The sequence below is a fragment of the Mirounga leonina genome, unplaced genomic scaffold (genome assembly GCF_011800145.1).
Source record: "Mirounga leonina isolate KUSES-001 unplaced genomic scaffold, KU_Mleo_1.0 Mir_127, whole genome shotgun sequence".
Taxonomy (NCBI): Eukaryota; Metazoa; Chordata; class Mammalia; order Carnivora; family Phocidae; genus Mirounga; species Mirounga leonina.
The window spans coordinates 592,109-607,022 of NW_023270316.1; the positions used below are offsets into that span (position 1 = coordinate 592,109).

Sequence of the window (14,914 nt, forward strand, 5' to 3'; positions counted from 1 at the left end):
CACACTCATGCTCACTCACGCAAGCACACGTGCACTCACACCCACACACTTGTGCTCGCAGTTGTGCTCACTCATGCACTTGTGCTCACACACAAGCACACGTACACACTTGCATGCTCCCACCCACGCACTCATGCTCACACTCATACATACGCAAGCACACTTACATAATCACACACTCTCATGCACACTTGCACTCACACTCATGCACTCACACACCTCTTGGCTTCTGACAAGGTGACCCTGTGCCCCAGTGTGGCATGGAGAGAACACAGATTCGTGTCCATAGCCCTATGCCATGTGTTCTACGTGCCTCCAGACAGACACAGATCCAATGAGAAAAGCAAAGCAAAACGTCCCAGAAGACGACACGGTGCCTTTGGACCAAGGGAGGCAAAGATCAACGCAGGACTGAAAGGGTGCTATCCATACAAAATTCGAAACTTAGAGTACATGAAAATTAAGAACTTCTGGTTATTAAAAAATGCCATGAAGAGAGTGAAAAGTTAAGTCACAGACTGGAAGATGTTATCAAAAATATACGCAACATAGAATTTCAGCCATAAAAGGAGCCAGTACAGAAACATGCCCGCATGGAGGGACCTTTAGGGGACGCCTCATCAGAGCGGCAGACACACAGGCTAGTCCGTGTGAGCAGAAAGCAGGGCAGCAGTTACTACGGGGTGGGGGATAGGCGGGACTGGGAGATTTGGGGTCTCTGGGGGGGTGACAGCAATGTTCTCGCTGTGGCGATGGTCACATGGTGCTGTGAACGTGCTGAAAACCCCTGCCTTGTACACTTTAAAAGGGTTAAAACGGCTGATTTTGTTACAGGAATTTCATTTTAGTAAAAAGAAAAAAAGACAAAAAATTTGTCAGAATATATAAAAAATTCCTACAAATGAGTAAGAGAAATAACCAACCCAAGAGGAAAATGACCTGAGGGTTGACAGGCCGGCCCCAAGGCGGGTGTCCACACAGCTCGCGAGGGAAACGCGAGTCAAGTCCCGAGGAGGCACCGCTGGCACCCACCCAGCAGAGCGGCTGAGGCCGCCCCGGGGCGGGGGAGGGAGCGGAGACCCCGCTCGTTACCGGTTGCCCCATGCACACCTCCAGCCAGCAAGCCGACTCCTGCTCACCGCCCCCACCCCCCTGTGAGCATGTGGGAGCGCAGGAACAGCCGCTTTCCTCACGAGAGCCCTGAATGGGAACCAACCCTAATACCCAACTGCAGAGAGGACGAACCGTGACGCCCAGGGACTACCTCAGGCAACGACAGCGTGCGAGCTGAGACCACCTGCTCAGCAAGATGCCTGGCACCGACCGCGCGTGGGGCCCTAGCAGCTGCTCAGGAAGAGAACCGAGCCCATGGATGCGGAACCAGCTGAACTTGCAGCCGCTGCGAAGGCAGCGTGGAAGGCATGCAGACAACACAATTTTGCTGGATGTTATTCTCAAAGAGAAAAATACTCCAGAATGGCTAAAGCAATGTAAAAAAAATTAAATAAGTCCCACACATGAGCAGCTTTGAGCAAAAGCAAATCTTAGACTTCTCCCAAGATTATAAAACACTAGTAGACAATTAAATCATACACGACAATATGAGGAAATAGTTCTTGTTAATTTCCCCTAAATTAAAATTAACCTTTCAAAATTAGCCTTTTTATTTTGAGCTAAGTGTAGATTCGCTTGTAGTTGTAAGAAACAATCCAAGGAGATCTCATGGACCCCTTGCTCGGCTTCCCCAGTGGCGGCATCTTGCTAAGTCAGGCGTGAGATCACAGCCAGGACAAGGACCCAACACAGTGAAGACACGCGCAACCTTCTGTCACAAGGATCCCCCCCCCCCCCAATGCCTCGCAACCAGCAATCTTCCATTTCTGAAATTTTATCATCATAAACGTCACATAAATGGAATTACACAGTATGCGACCTTCGGGACTGGCTTTTCCTGCTCAGGATAATTCTCTGGAGATTCTTGTGCCCGTTGTTTTAGACCTGGGTGGTCTTCGCTGGTGTGGACGGACCACAGCTGGTGCAGCCAGGCATCTGCTGAAGGACATCTAGGTGGTCTTTGGCTGCTACGGATACAGCTGCTGTGAACATTCCCATGTGAGTTTCCGTGGGAACCCGAGTCTTCACTTCTCTGGGGCCCGTGGTGAGGAGCACAGCTGTGGGGCTGTAGGTGACGCCGGTACCACAAACTATTTGCGGGGGTCCTAACAGCACTCCCCCCATTCTCTCACAAGAAGCACATCCTTTAAATAAGGAGAAGGCTGCTTCTAAAAGGAACCTTCTATTTTCATTTTCAACTTTTTACATTATAGCAAAAGAAGTTACACTGCTGACCAGCTTTGTCCTCATCGAATAGAACTAAAAATGGTTTTAAACTGTTAATCTGACTTCGGATCCAGAGTTGTTTGGAAGTTTAAGACAGTGTAATGCTGGTGATGCTGGCAATCCACGTGGCTCTCAAGGCCACCCAGACCACCGGCAGTGCCACGCTTGAGGTGCAATTTCAGCAAAGTGCGTAAGAGGATGGGAGCAGGGCACCCGGGTGGCTCAGTCGGTGAAGCGTCTGCCTTCGGCTCAGGTCATGATCCCAGGGTCCTGGGATCGAGCCCCGCATTGGGCTCCCTGCTCAGCGGGGAGCCTGCTTCTCCCTCTGCTCCTCCCCACTGCTCATTCTCTCTCTCGTCCTCTCTCAATAAAAATAAAATCTTAAAAAAAAAAGTATGGGAGCAAACAGGTTTAGCTTGCTGTACTAATACTGAGGGGGTAGAGTGATGACTGGACAGAAAATAAAAATACGACCATGTGTTTCAAATATTTTAACTATTATTGAAATAAAAAGATAAAGAACTGATCATAAGCTTTCAGCGAACAGATTACAAGTCAGAGTATATAAATAACAGGTATTTTGAGAATTACCATTAACATTAAAAAGATGAAAGCAGAGATTCCTAAGATAAGGATTTCTTTGTTCCCTTTGCTTTCCATGTGCAGTTTCCGATAATATGGTCCAATGAGGTAAGTCTTTATAACAAGACACAGAAGAAAAGCAGCAGCTAGTGAGAAGAGGATCTGACCGACCAAAGCCAGGATCCGCAGGGTCTCCATGACAACACTAGGAGAGAAGAAACGAATGTCATTTCACCTCCGAAACACATTTCCCTACCTAACACCCCATGAAATGGGCTTTCACTCGTTTTTCTTTGATACGTTACAAAATAAATTTCCCAAATCACATTTTTATTTCCAAACACTAAAAACCTATCAATCACATTAATTCTAAGTAACTTGGTTCAATTTAAGTTATCTGAATCGAATATGGAAGTGGCTGCTTTGCCGTCAGCTGTGAAACAAACACATCTTACAGAGTATGAGGACTCCTGGCCGCCGCTCAAACAGCTCCGTGACTAACAAAATCCCTCACCAGGAACTAACGCCCACTGGGAATTCCTCCTGAGGCAACTGTCACCCCGCAAGCTCCGCACTGGCAGCACGGAGACAGAACCCCAGCAACCCGCAGCAAAACAGCTCCTCGTGGCCGAGCCAGAACTCCGCATTTTGTGTCTGTTTAGTCTCAGAGAACAGGATTCTGTCCAAAGCTCTTTTTAGGACATGCTATTTACCTCGCAGAACGAATTCTTAAGATCGCAGTCAAAAACTTTAAGAAGGGCACTATTGCATGTTTATTTACAATGAGTATACATATTTTTTATTTAATTAGTTTTTAAAAACTTAGTTCTCCATCATATTTAGGAAACTTACCTAGTCTAGAACTCTGGTTTAAAAGTTCCCAATGGAAGAATACAGATCTGATTACTAGGAGAGGATGCATCACTGCAGTCAAAGCCTGAAGTAGCAGCCATGCCACACGACTGATCACGTGGGGGGAAGGCTCCACGAGGGTTCACCGAGAGGGAGGCAGGCATGTGGACCTGGGGTCTGCAGCCCTGGCAGGCCTGCACAGAGCGAAGCAGGCTGGGTCCACCTCACTCCCCGGCCAGTCTTCCCACCCCATTCATGCGGCACCTGCCCTGGGCCCGGCACCCCACACTCCTCCCTGAGGTGCCGTCACCTGCCCACAAGGCTGCACTAACCTAATTGGTCTCGTGATGCTCCAGAGGCCAGACCACCCTGGCAACACCAGACAAGCCCAGGCTTCCTGGCCCAGTGCAACTGCCCCCTCCTGCACCCACAGCAGCCTCTGTTCTCTGGAGGCCCACCCTCCCTCCGGCAGGCAGGACCTGTGCACCAGGCCCCCACCTCGGGGGCTCCCCGCCACCCCATGGCGCCCTGTGTTTCCAACTCAGAGGCCCTGCCAATGTGACGTGGCCGTCCATTGTCCGCCACTCCTCACCCTACTCCGGTCCTCTGCACACTTACCTGACCAGAGCCCTTCCGGTGACCGCTCATGCACTCACTGCTCATTATCCTCCCCAAACACTCGGCTCACCTCTCTGCCCTGAGCACTGGAGCTGCGCCCTATCACCCCACTTTTAAAAGGGTCTGCAGTCTGATGGGTAGAAGATGCCTCCTGCCTTATGTGGCAGCGTGAGCATCTTCCATTTGCTCATTTCTAGGTTCGCTGCTCACCTATTTTTTAACTGGGCTATTCAAAGTTTCCTTACTAATTTGTAGATCTTCATGAAGTAAGAGACTTAACTCTCCTTGATATGTTTACAAATACTTTTCCCATTTGTTTTTGGCCTGCTTACAAAATGTGTACCTGCACATTTCAGAGCACGTGTGCACATGTGTGCGCACACATGTGTATTTATAAGCACGTGTGTAGGTGTATACTCAAATACCCACAGTATAAAACTTGCATGCAGTAACACTGATCACTTTTCCTGTCCTTTATGGCTTCTGGAATTTCTGCTCTACTTGAAGCCGAGGGCCCCCATCTTCAATATTATAAACAAATCCATCCATACTTTCTTCTAGAATTTTCATGATCTTGCAAGATTTAATAATTTAAACCACTATTTTTAAAAAGTATTCTCTAGGTGGCTCAGTTGGTTGAGTGTCTGCCTTTGGCTCAGGCCACGATCCCAGGGTCCTGGGATCCAGCCTCGCATTGGGCTCCCTGCTCAGCGGGGAGCCTGCTTCTCCCCCTCCCTCTGCCTCTCCCTCTGCTTGTGCACGATCTCTAAAATAAATAAATAAATCTTTAAAAAAGAAAATAAAGTGCACACTTCAGTGGTTTCTAGTATGCTCACTGAGGTGTGTGCCCACCACCACTGTCTGCTTCAGAGTGTATTTACCATCCATCAGCGTTCCTGACAGCCACTGATCTACTTCCTGTCTGTGGATTTGCCTGTTCTGGACGCCTCACATAAGTGGGATCACATGGTATGAGGCCCGTGTGTCTGCTTCCTTCGTAAGCGTGATGTCGTCGAGGTTCGTGGGGTTGTACGTGGCCTGTGTCAGGGCTCCATCCCTTGCCCCGCGGCTGAACATCCTGCTGTGTGGTCGCAGCACTCTATCCAGTCAGTAGCTAATGGACATGTGAGTGTCCGCTTTTCAGCAATTATGAATAAAGCCGCTATGGACATTCATACACAAGTTTGGTATTTTTTATTGGGGTAAGATACTGGTAACACAGAATTACCACCTGAACCATTTTAAAGTATGTAACTTGTGGCGTCAAGGACGTAAACCCTGTTGTGCTACGATCACCCCCCCACACAGGCTTTTATGTGGACAGACGTCTTCACTTCTCTTGGACTGGAACAGCTGAGTCTTTGGGCAACTCTATTAACCTTCTGAGGAATACTGTGTATGATCTGACTCCATTTTTTACAGATTAACATAATATAGGACATCTTTTCTACATCATTGAAACTATTATGTCTTGTGGCTAAAGGGGAGTAATATCAATAGGATCAATACACATACTGGATTTTTTAATTGGAAAAACAGAAAACTTCCCGAAGCTTCCTGAGATGTGTCCTACGGTGGCAGCTGTACCTGCAGCTCTGTGTGGAGGCTCTGCTTCCCATTTGGGAAGGAGACTCTCACCTCTGCAAGTCAGGATTCACTGTACACTTCTTGAATAGAACGCCAATGCTTTTCAACTAAAGTTGCAAATCTTCCTTTGCTGTCCAAAGTTTGCTCAGTTACTGATATTGAAAATCTGTAGCCAGAAGGAAAAAGAACTGGCTCTGAGTCACAGGTTGTGATGAGAAGTGTTACTTTTCTGATAGTTAAAAAAAATCTGAATCAGAGGAAAATGACAAGAGGGCCCTCTCAATAAACTGACTAACAGTTCTATCCACCAGATAGTGACCTAGACCCTCTGCAGGATTCTCTCCTGCAACCCTCACACAGCCCATGAGGCAGGTACTATTTCCATACCATCCCCACTGTTTTTTTTAAGATTTTATTTTTTAAATAATCTCTACACCCAACGTGGGGCTCGAACCCCCAGCCCAAGATCACGAGTCACACGTTCCACGACTGAGACAGCCAGGCGCCCCACCCCATCCCCGTTTTCAGGGAGAAAACTGAAGCCTAGAGATTGCAAGGCTGGTAAGTGGCCAGTGCTGGAGCTCTAGGGCCTGAGCCCTAACCTCTGGAAATCTCAGTTCAAAAGCTATTCATTTCTTCTACTTTCCCTGCCAGGCAGAGAAGAGATCTTAATCATTTTAGGATTGCTGAAACTTAATATAACATCTGACAAAAGGTAAACATCAAGGTGAATTTTATTAGAATTACCTGACAAAGATTTTAAGCAGCCATCAAAAATAGGATTCAACAGCAATTAAAAATTCTCTTGAAAGAAGTGAAAATATAGAAAATCTCAGTAAAGAAACAGAAGTCATAAAAAGGAGGACCAAATGGAAATCATACAACCAAACGATATACAGTTGACCTTTGAACAACGTGGGGGTTGGGGGATACCAACCATCTGCACAGTCAAAAATCTGCATATAATTTTTGACTCCCCCTAAAACTAATAGCCTACTATTGACCAGAAGCCTTACTGATGACAGTCGATTAACACATATTGTGTGTATGAATTATATATTACATTCTTTTTTTTTTATATTTATATTCTTTCAATAAAGTTGGTATAGGAAAAAATATGGTATTAAAACGTTATAAGGAAAATAAAATATGTTTACAGCACCGTCCTATGTATATCCATGGACCCACATAGTTCAAACTAGCATTATTCATTCGTCAACTGTAGTAACAAAAATAAAAATCTTGCTGGGTGGGTTAAATAGAGTGAAGAAAGAGGACAGAATCTGTGAATTTAAGGACAGATTAACAGAATTTACCTGGTCTGAACAACAGAGAGAAAATAGAAAAAAAAAGTCATTTCAGAGGCCTGTGGGACGTAATAAAACCTCTGGAGTCCTAGCAGGGGAGAGCATGTGGGACTGAAACAATATTTGAGGAAACAATGGCTGAAAAATTCTAAATCAGTCAAGAGACACAAACCTACAGATTCAAGAAGCCAAGCAAACTCCAAATAGGATACACCCAGAGTGTTACGGATTGAATGTACCACTCCCCCCTCCATTCCTATGTGAAGTCCTGACATGATGGTGTTAGGAGGAGGGACCCCTGGAAGGTGATTAGGATTAGGTGGATCACGAGGCTGAGGCCCTGAGGTGGGGTCAGTGCCCCCATCATAAAAGACCAGAGACCTTCTGCGCTGCGCACCCTCTGCCACGTGAGGACACAGCAAGAGGACAGCTGTGTGAAAGCGAGCTCTGGTCAAGAACTGAATCTGCCAGCACCTGATCTCAAGACATCCAGCCGTGAGACTGTGAGAAAATTTGTCTGTGGTGTTGTTAGAGGAGCTGAACCAATGAAGACACCAAGATGCACCACAGTTAGATTTCTGAAAACTAAAAACAAAGAATGAATCTTAAAAACAACCAGTGAGAGACTACTCCTTTAAGTGAGCAATTCTCTGTAACTTGTGTTTGGAAAAAACACAAATTTGAATGGCAGCCAATTTCTCATTGAAGCCACTGGGGGCCAGAGAAGTAGCACATTTTTCAAGTGTTGAAGAAAAGAACTGTCAACTGCAAAATCCATATCTTGTGAAAATGTCCTTCAAGAATGAGGGGAGATAAAATGTTCTCAGATGAAGAAAAACTATGAGAATTTGCCACCAGAAGCAGACTAACTATGAAAGAATGACCAAAGAAAAGTCCTCAGACAGAAAAGAAATTATAACAAAAGAGATCTTGAACTCAAGGAAGCAAGTAAGAATAAAAGAACTGGTGAAAATATAATAGATAATCCTCATGAGTTTAAAAATCCTATTCGATTATTGAAGCAAAGTTAATAAACCCATCTGATATGGTGCTCAATATAAGTAAGGAAAATACAACAATTATATTTAAAAAGTAGGGAGAAGAAAGGGAACTAAATGGAAATAGGGTTCCTACATTTCACAAGAACAGGTGAAGTGTCGACAGCAGCAAGCTGATTATGGTAACGTGTGTACCGTAGTGCTCAGAGTAGCTACTAAAGTAACTATACAAAGTAACACACTCAAAAACATGCAATCCTTAAAAATATGCAAGTAACCCACAAGGAGGTAAGAAAAATGTAAAAGAGGAACAAGAAACAGAAAACAAATAACAAAACAAGAGATTTAAGTCCTAACATCAATATTTACCTTAAATGCAAATGGTTTCAACACTAATTAAGACAGAGTCGATTAAAAAAATATCATTAGCAATACCTTGTCTATATGAAACTCATTTCAAATACAATGGCATAAACAGACTGACAGTAAGAAGATGGAAAAGACAGACCACTGTAGACATTAATAAAGAACAAGCAGGACTGGCTATATTAATATCAGATAAAGTGAATTTCAGAATAAGGAAAATCACTAGAAATAAAAGAAATACTACATAAGATAACAAGATCTATCTACCCGGAAGACAAAATGTATGCACCAAACAAAACAGCCCCAAAATACATAAAGCAAAAGCTGATAGAGCTAGAAGAAGAGATAGACAAATAAACAATTATAATTGGGGATGTTAATAACCACCTTCCTCAACAATTGTTGGAACCACAGCAAGAATAGAGAAAAACTGAACAATGCGGCGAACAAACAGGATTTGACAAAAAAAAAACCAAAAAAAACCTCCACTCAACATCAGAATACACATTTTGTTTTCAAGTGACTTGGGAGCACTTATCACAGACCATATCTGAGGCCACAAGACAAACCTCAACAAATTTAAAAGATTTAAAATCATACAAAGTGTGTTTGTTTTGTGACCACAGTGGAATCAAACTAGAAATCAGTAAGATAAAAGACAACAGGAAAATCTCCATAAACACTTGGAAATTAAGCAACAGACTTCTAAATAATCCATGGGTCAAAGAGGAAGCATCAAAGGAAATGTTTTACATTAACTGAACTGAATGAAGATAAAAATACAATGTATCACAATAAAAGAAATGCAGCTAAGACAGTGTTGCAAGGAAAATTTGTAGCGCTAAGTACAGTAGAAAAGAAAAAAAGGTTTCAAATCAATAATCTACGTTCACAGCACAAGAACCTAGAAAAATACAAGAGCAAAATAAACTCAAAGCTAAGGGGAAAAAATGGAAAGGAGGAAGGGAAAAGAATAGGGGGGGAAAAGGGTAGAAACCAATGAAATTAAAAACAGAAAAACAAAGAGAAAAACTAATGAAACAAAGAGGTGGTAATTTGAAGCAATTAATAAAACTGCCAAACCTCTAGAAAGACTGACAAAGGAAAAGAGAGAGAAGATGCAAGTTACCAACATGAGGAGCAAAACAGATCCTACAGACATCAAAAGGATGATAAAGGAACATTATAAGCAATTCTACACATATAAATTTAACAAATGAAATGGAATGGACCAACTCTGAAAAACCAAGCTACCACAACTCAACAAAATGTAGTAGATAATTTGAACTGCCTTATTAACCACTAAGCAAATTGAATTTGTAATTTAAGAAAAATCTCCCCAAAGAAATCTCAAGACCCAGGTGGTTTCACTAGAGAATTCTACCAAATATTTAAGGAAGAATGAACAGTTTTATACAACGTTTTCCAGAAAACAGAGAGAGAAGGAACATGTCCCAAATCATTTTATGAACCGCAAATTATCCTAATACCAAAACCAGAAAAGGAGATTACCATAAAAGAAAGCTACACATCAATACCTATCGAGAACTCAGACATAAAAATTCTCAATAAAGTATTAGCTAATTGTATAAAATGTATAAAAAGAATTATATACCACAACCCCTGCAAGGTGGGATTCATTCTAGGTATTCAAGGCTGGTCTGTCGATGTAATCCACTGTATCAACTGGCTAAAGAAGAAAAACCATACAATCGTATCAACAGACGTGGAAAAAGCTTTTGACAAAATCCAACATGCACTAACAATAAAAACTCTCAGCAAACTCAGAAGGGAATTCCTTAAATTGATAAAGAACATCTACAAAAACCCCACAGTGAACATCACACTTAATGGCGAAAGAGTGGATGCTTTCCCTCTAAAATGAGGAAAAAGGCAGAAACATCCACTCTCATGTTACTCAACAAAGTACTGGAAATGCTAGCCAGTGAAGCAAGGGAAGAAGAAGAAATAAAAGGCATACAGATTAGAAAGGAACAAATAAATGAAATGACAGATCTCGGCATTTCAAGGTCGTTCCAAAAGAAATTTCAAAAAAGTCTATTAACTTGTGACCTATGGTATCATCACTGCGAGACATGAAGAATAAATGTAGCACCTGGAAACACTCAAAGCCCAATATTTATATGCACATAGTATATTTGCTTAAAACAAACTCAAGCTTATAGTCCTAACCCATGTGTAATTTACCTTTAAATTTTATGAGGCTCCTTACATTTTCCAAGTGATTTATTTTCTGGCTGGTGTTCTTGTAATAGGTTCTATACACCATGCAACCTATGACCTTCTGGATACATTTATTTTTCCACTTTTCAATTTGACTTCTCTCTGCACATGAACCTAAGCAAGTGCAGTTCAGGTTTTGGTATTATTTTATTGGAAGAAGGGAAAGAAGGATCAGGCGAAATGGTAACGGTGGAGACAATGATAAATCCCCACAATGATGGTGAGCATGCACGCTCATGCACACGCACGATCACATACATGCACACACGCAATCACGCACACAATACTAACAATGATAGATCCCCACAATGATGGCGTGCATGCATGCTCACGCACGTGCACAATCACATACATGCGCACACGCAATCACGCACATGGTCACACACACACACACCCCATGTTCCAGGCATTGTTCTAAGCACATTTATATTGTAACCCATTTAATCCTAACTACTCTGTTAGGGAGTGACCTCACCCTCACTTTCTAGATGACAAAACTGAGGAAGAGAGGTTAAAGAGCTTGCCCAAGGTTGACAGATGGAGCGGGAGCCCAGGCAGCTAGACTCCAGAGTCTAAGCTCTCAGTCTGCGCCACACAAGCTCTGAACATCTCTTCAGAAAAAGGCATTAAATAGCATCTTTATAAACAGATGATGGGAAACTAGAAGCCCAGACTGTGCGATGAAGCCACGTGGCACACTGACCTGGAGTAGGTACCGGCTGCAGCTTGGATAAGGGTGGGCATGCCAGCTATGAACAAGCCCAGCTGCACGTCCTGCACGACGAGCATCCCAAGCAGCACCGCGCTGTAGTCGATGTCACCTGCTGGAGGAAAAACCTGTCAGTGGCACAGGTTTATAATGATTTAAAGTGTCCCAAGTCGAAATACAATCGTTGTGCACATTTCCAAAATAATTCAAGTAATTTTGATACTTTAACAGAGTACAGACTTTAAAATCTCTTTGAGAGCAAACACTGAAACATCTTAAACATTAACTTTTTGTAAAGAAAATCTCGTTTATTTCATTTCTACTACAGTTTACTCATATAATTACAGAAAAAATGCCATCATAAAAAGGCGGCTTGGGACGTGACTATGACGGGCCTGGACAGCCAATTTCACTCTGCGTCCCCAGAACATAGGAAGCAGCCTTCATGTCCAGCCTTTATGGCTCCGCTAAGCTATTCGGGAGACCTGGCCTCGCCCCCTTCTGGTCGCACCTCCAGCCCACTATCACTGCCACACTGAGCATCTGTCCCTGAGACAAACACAGATCTGCTAGAGAAACACGGGCTCACCAGGTGGACGAACAGAAAGGCAGTACCCAGGGCTGCCTGAAGGGAAGCCGCCACTCCTCTACAAAGACAACAGGACACAGAGACCATTTTCCCCAACTCAATGCGTCACGTGGGCCTCCGACATCTCCATTTCCAACCAGCAGTTCTGGCTTTGGACCAAACTTTTTTTTTTTTTTTTTTTAAGATTTTATTTGTTTAGGGCGCCTGGGTGGCTCAGATGGTTAAGCGTCTGCCTTCGGCTCAGGTCATGATCCCAGCGTCCTGGGATCCAGTCCCGCATCGGGCTCCCTGCTCCTTGGGAGCCTGCTTCTCCCTCTGCCTCTCTCTCTCCGTCTCTCATGAATAAATAAATAAAATCTTAAAAAAAAAAAAAAAGGGCGCCTGGGTGGCTCAGTTGGTTAAGCAACTGCCTTCGGCTCAGGTTATGATCCTGGAGTCCCGGGATCGAGTCCCGCATCGGGCTCCCTGCTCGGCAGGGAGTCTGCTTCTCCCTCTGACCCTCCTCCCTCTCATGCTCTCTGTCTCTCATTCTCGCTCTCTCAAATAAATAAAATCTTTAAAAAAAAAAAGATTTTATTTAATTTGAGAGAGTGCGGGAAAAAGCATAAGTAGGGGGGAGCAGCAGAGGCAGAGGGAGAAGCATGCTCCCCACTGGGCAAGGAAGCCCAAAGCGGGGCTCGATCCCAGGACCCTGGGATCATGACCTGAGCCAAAGGAAGACAATTAACTGGCTGGCCACCCAGGCGCCCCTGGACCAAACTTTCAAAGGTGTTTCTAAACACTTAATTGTCATGTTCCTCACCCCCAATCCCGTAAAATAAGCTTTTTTTTTTCCTTAAACAAAAAAAAAGCTACTCGTAAGAACAGATATTTAAGGGCCAATCTAATAGGCGTAACCTTATGGAAAAGAAAAAGAATGAACAAACTAAATAAAATAAAAATCCCTTATCACCAGAGCAAAAGTCACACTTGATCCTTCCAGGAAGCTTCTTTTCTTTTCCACGCAGTTAAATTTTTGGTGAACAGAGTATCTTGCCTTAGTTCTCACACCACTCTGAACAGATAATCCCATCAGGTTGTTACTGTGTCCTTGGGGGTTGCACATCTTAGTAGGCAGGAATCCTTCCCTCACAACAAATAATGGAGGCGTGCGACACTTTCAACAAACACCTCAGCGGGTTCATGACTCCTGACTCTCTTGACCTTGGGAAATCTGCTAGGTCCCGTGCTTGCAATGACACGGCCGTCTTCCTCCCCAAGTCCTCACACAAGATTAAGGTAGTTCAGCCCTGTGCCCAGGAGGGTGCTTCTTCTTGACTTTGAGGAAATACAAAATATCCAGTCACACCTTACTTTTTAGAAATGGCATTTGACGATACACTGCCAGCATCTTCTAAATGTTTTTTTAAATTCTGTTCTTTGTTCACAGTCCAAGGTCTTAATTCAGCGAGCATGAACTATCTGCCACCAGGGGGCAGGCAACAGGGAACAGGTTCTCAGGAAGCCCCTGCAGAGAAGCAGCTCACTGAGCCGGAAGGGAAAGACGTGGGAGAGACGCGCACCCACTGTAGTGACTGATGGGAAAGGTAAGCTGTACAGTCGAGACCCAGGTGAAAGTAATTACTCAGACTTAACTATTAAAAATTAAAGATACCACTTTCAATAAAACTGTATTTTGCACTAAGGTTAATTTTTGTGCTTATCACTACTATAGCATTTATTTCTTTCCTGTTTTCTATCCTTTTTATTAAATACTTTAAATGTAAGGAAAATAAAGAATATGATGAATAACCACATACCCATCACCGTGCTTTGCTAAACTGTAAACTTTGGAGACACTCGGTTCAGATTTTTTTTTTTTTAATATTTTATTTATTTATTTGACAGAGAGAGACTCTGTGGGTCCACACAGCACGTGGCTGATAGCAAGTCTCATTCTGGGAACAGGGACCAAAAGCCACCACCACATCTATCACTTTCATCATAGTCAAGCTGCTACCATGACCTCAGGCTGCCTGACCCTTCGTCGTTCTGTGGGTTCTGAGCACGGGCATGGAAGGCTGGAGCGATCTACTGACCCCTTGGGGGTCTGGGTCCCACTATCCAATGTACTAGCTTGAAATCTTGAGAAGTGGAAAAGGAGGATCTGGGCAACACCACAGCCACGTGTGAAGAGGCAGGGCGTCACCCTCGGGCATGCACTGCTTCTGCTCTCGGGGTGCAGCTTTGAGGACACAGCTTTGCACAATTTCAAACTTTCCATAAATTATATTGGACGAGACGTCTTCTGTATTTTGTATTTCTTCTTCACGGCATAATGATTAATTCATTTTTACATCTGTAGTACTCCAGTAGATATGAAAACACCATAATTTAACTGCTCGTTGTATTACTAAAGACTCAGATTACTTAAAATTTTTTGCTATCAAAAATAATTGCTTTGGGGCGCCTGGGTGGCTCAGTCGGTTAAGCATCTTCCTTTGGCTCAGGTCATGATCCCAAGGGTCTTGGGATTGAGTCCGCGTCCCGATGGGGCTCCCCACTCAGCAAGCAGTCTGCTTCTCCCTCTGCCCCTCCCCCTGCTTGTGCTCCCTCTCGCTCAAGTAAAATCTTAAAAAAAATAATTGTTTTGAATATTCTTTCACATTTGAAGAGCCTTCTAGGACGTGTCTCTAGAAATGGAAAGTCTGCTTGTGGCAGTGCTCCCCAAAGTGACTGACCC

General features: G+C 43.7%; 1 protein-coding gene across 6 annotated transcripts in view; it reads right to left on the reverse strand.

The window, feature by feature from the left end:
* TMCO3 (transmembrane and coiled-coil domains 3) overlaps positions 1 to 14,914 on the reverse strand; it is a 46,858-nt gene that overhangs the window by 9,201 nt on the left and 22,743 nt on the right. For 4 of the 6 annotated variants that reach the window (XM_035003006.1, XM_035003009.1, XM_035003003.1 and 1 more), the window contains 2 exons: positions 11,598 to 11,718; positions 2,932 to 3,127 (listed from right to left, as the gene is read on the reverse strand). In XM_035003006.1, the coding sequence (XP_034858897.1) occupies positions 2,932 to 3,127; positions 11,598 to 11,718 (317 nt within the window). The remainder of the gene's footprint in view (positions 1 to 2,931; positions 3,128 to 11,597; positions 11,719 to 14,914) is intronic. The other 2 variants (XM_035003008.1, XM_035003004.1) reach the window with 1 other exon arrangement.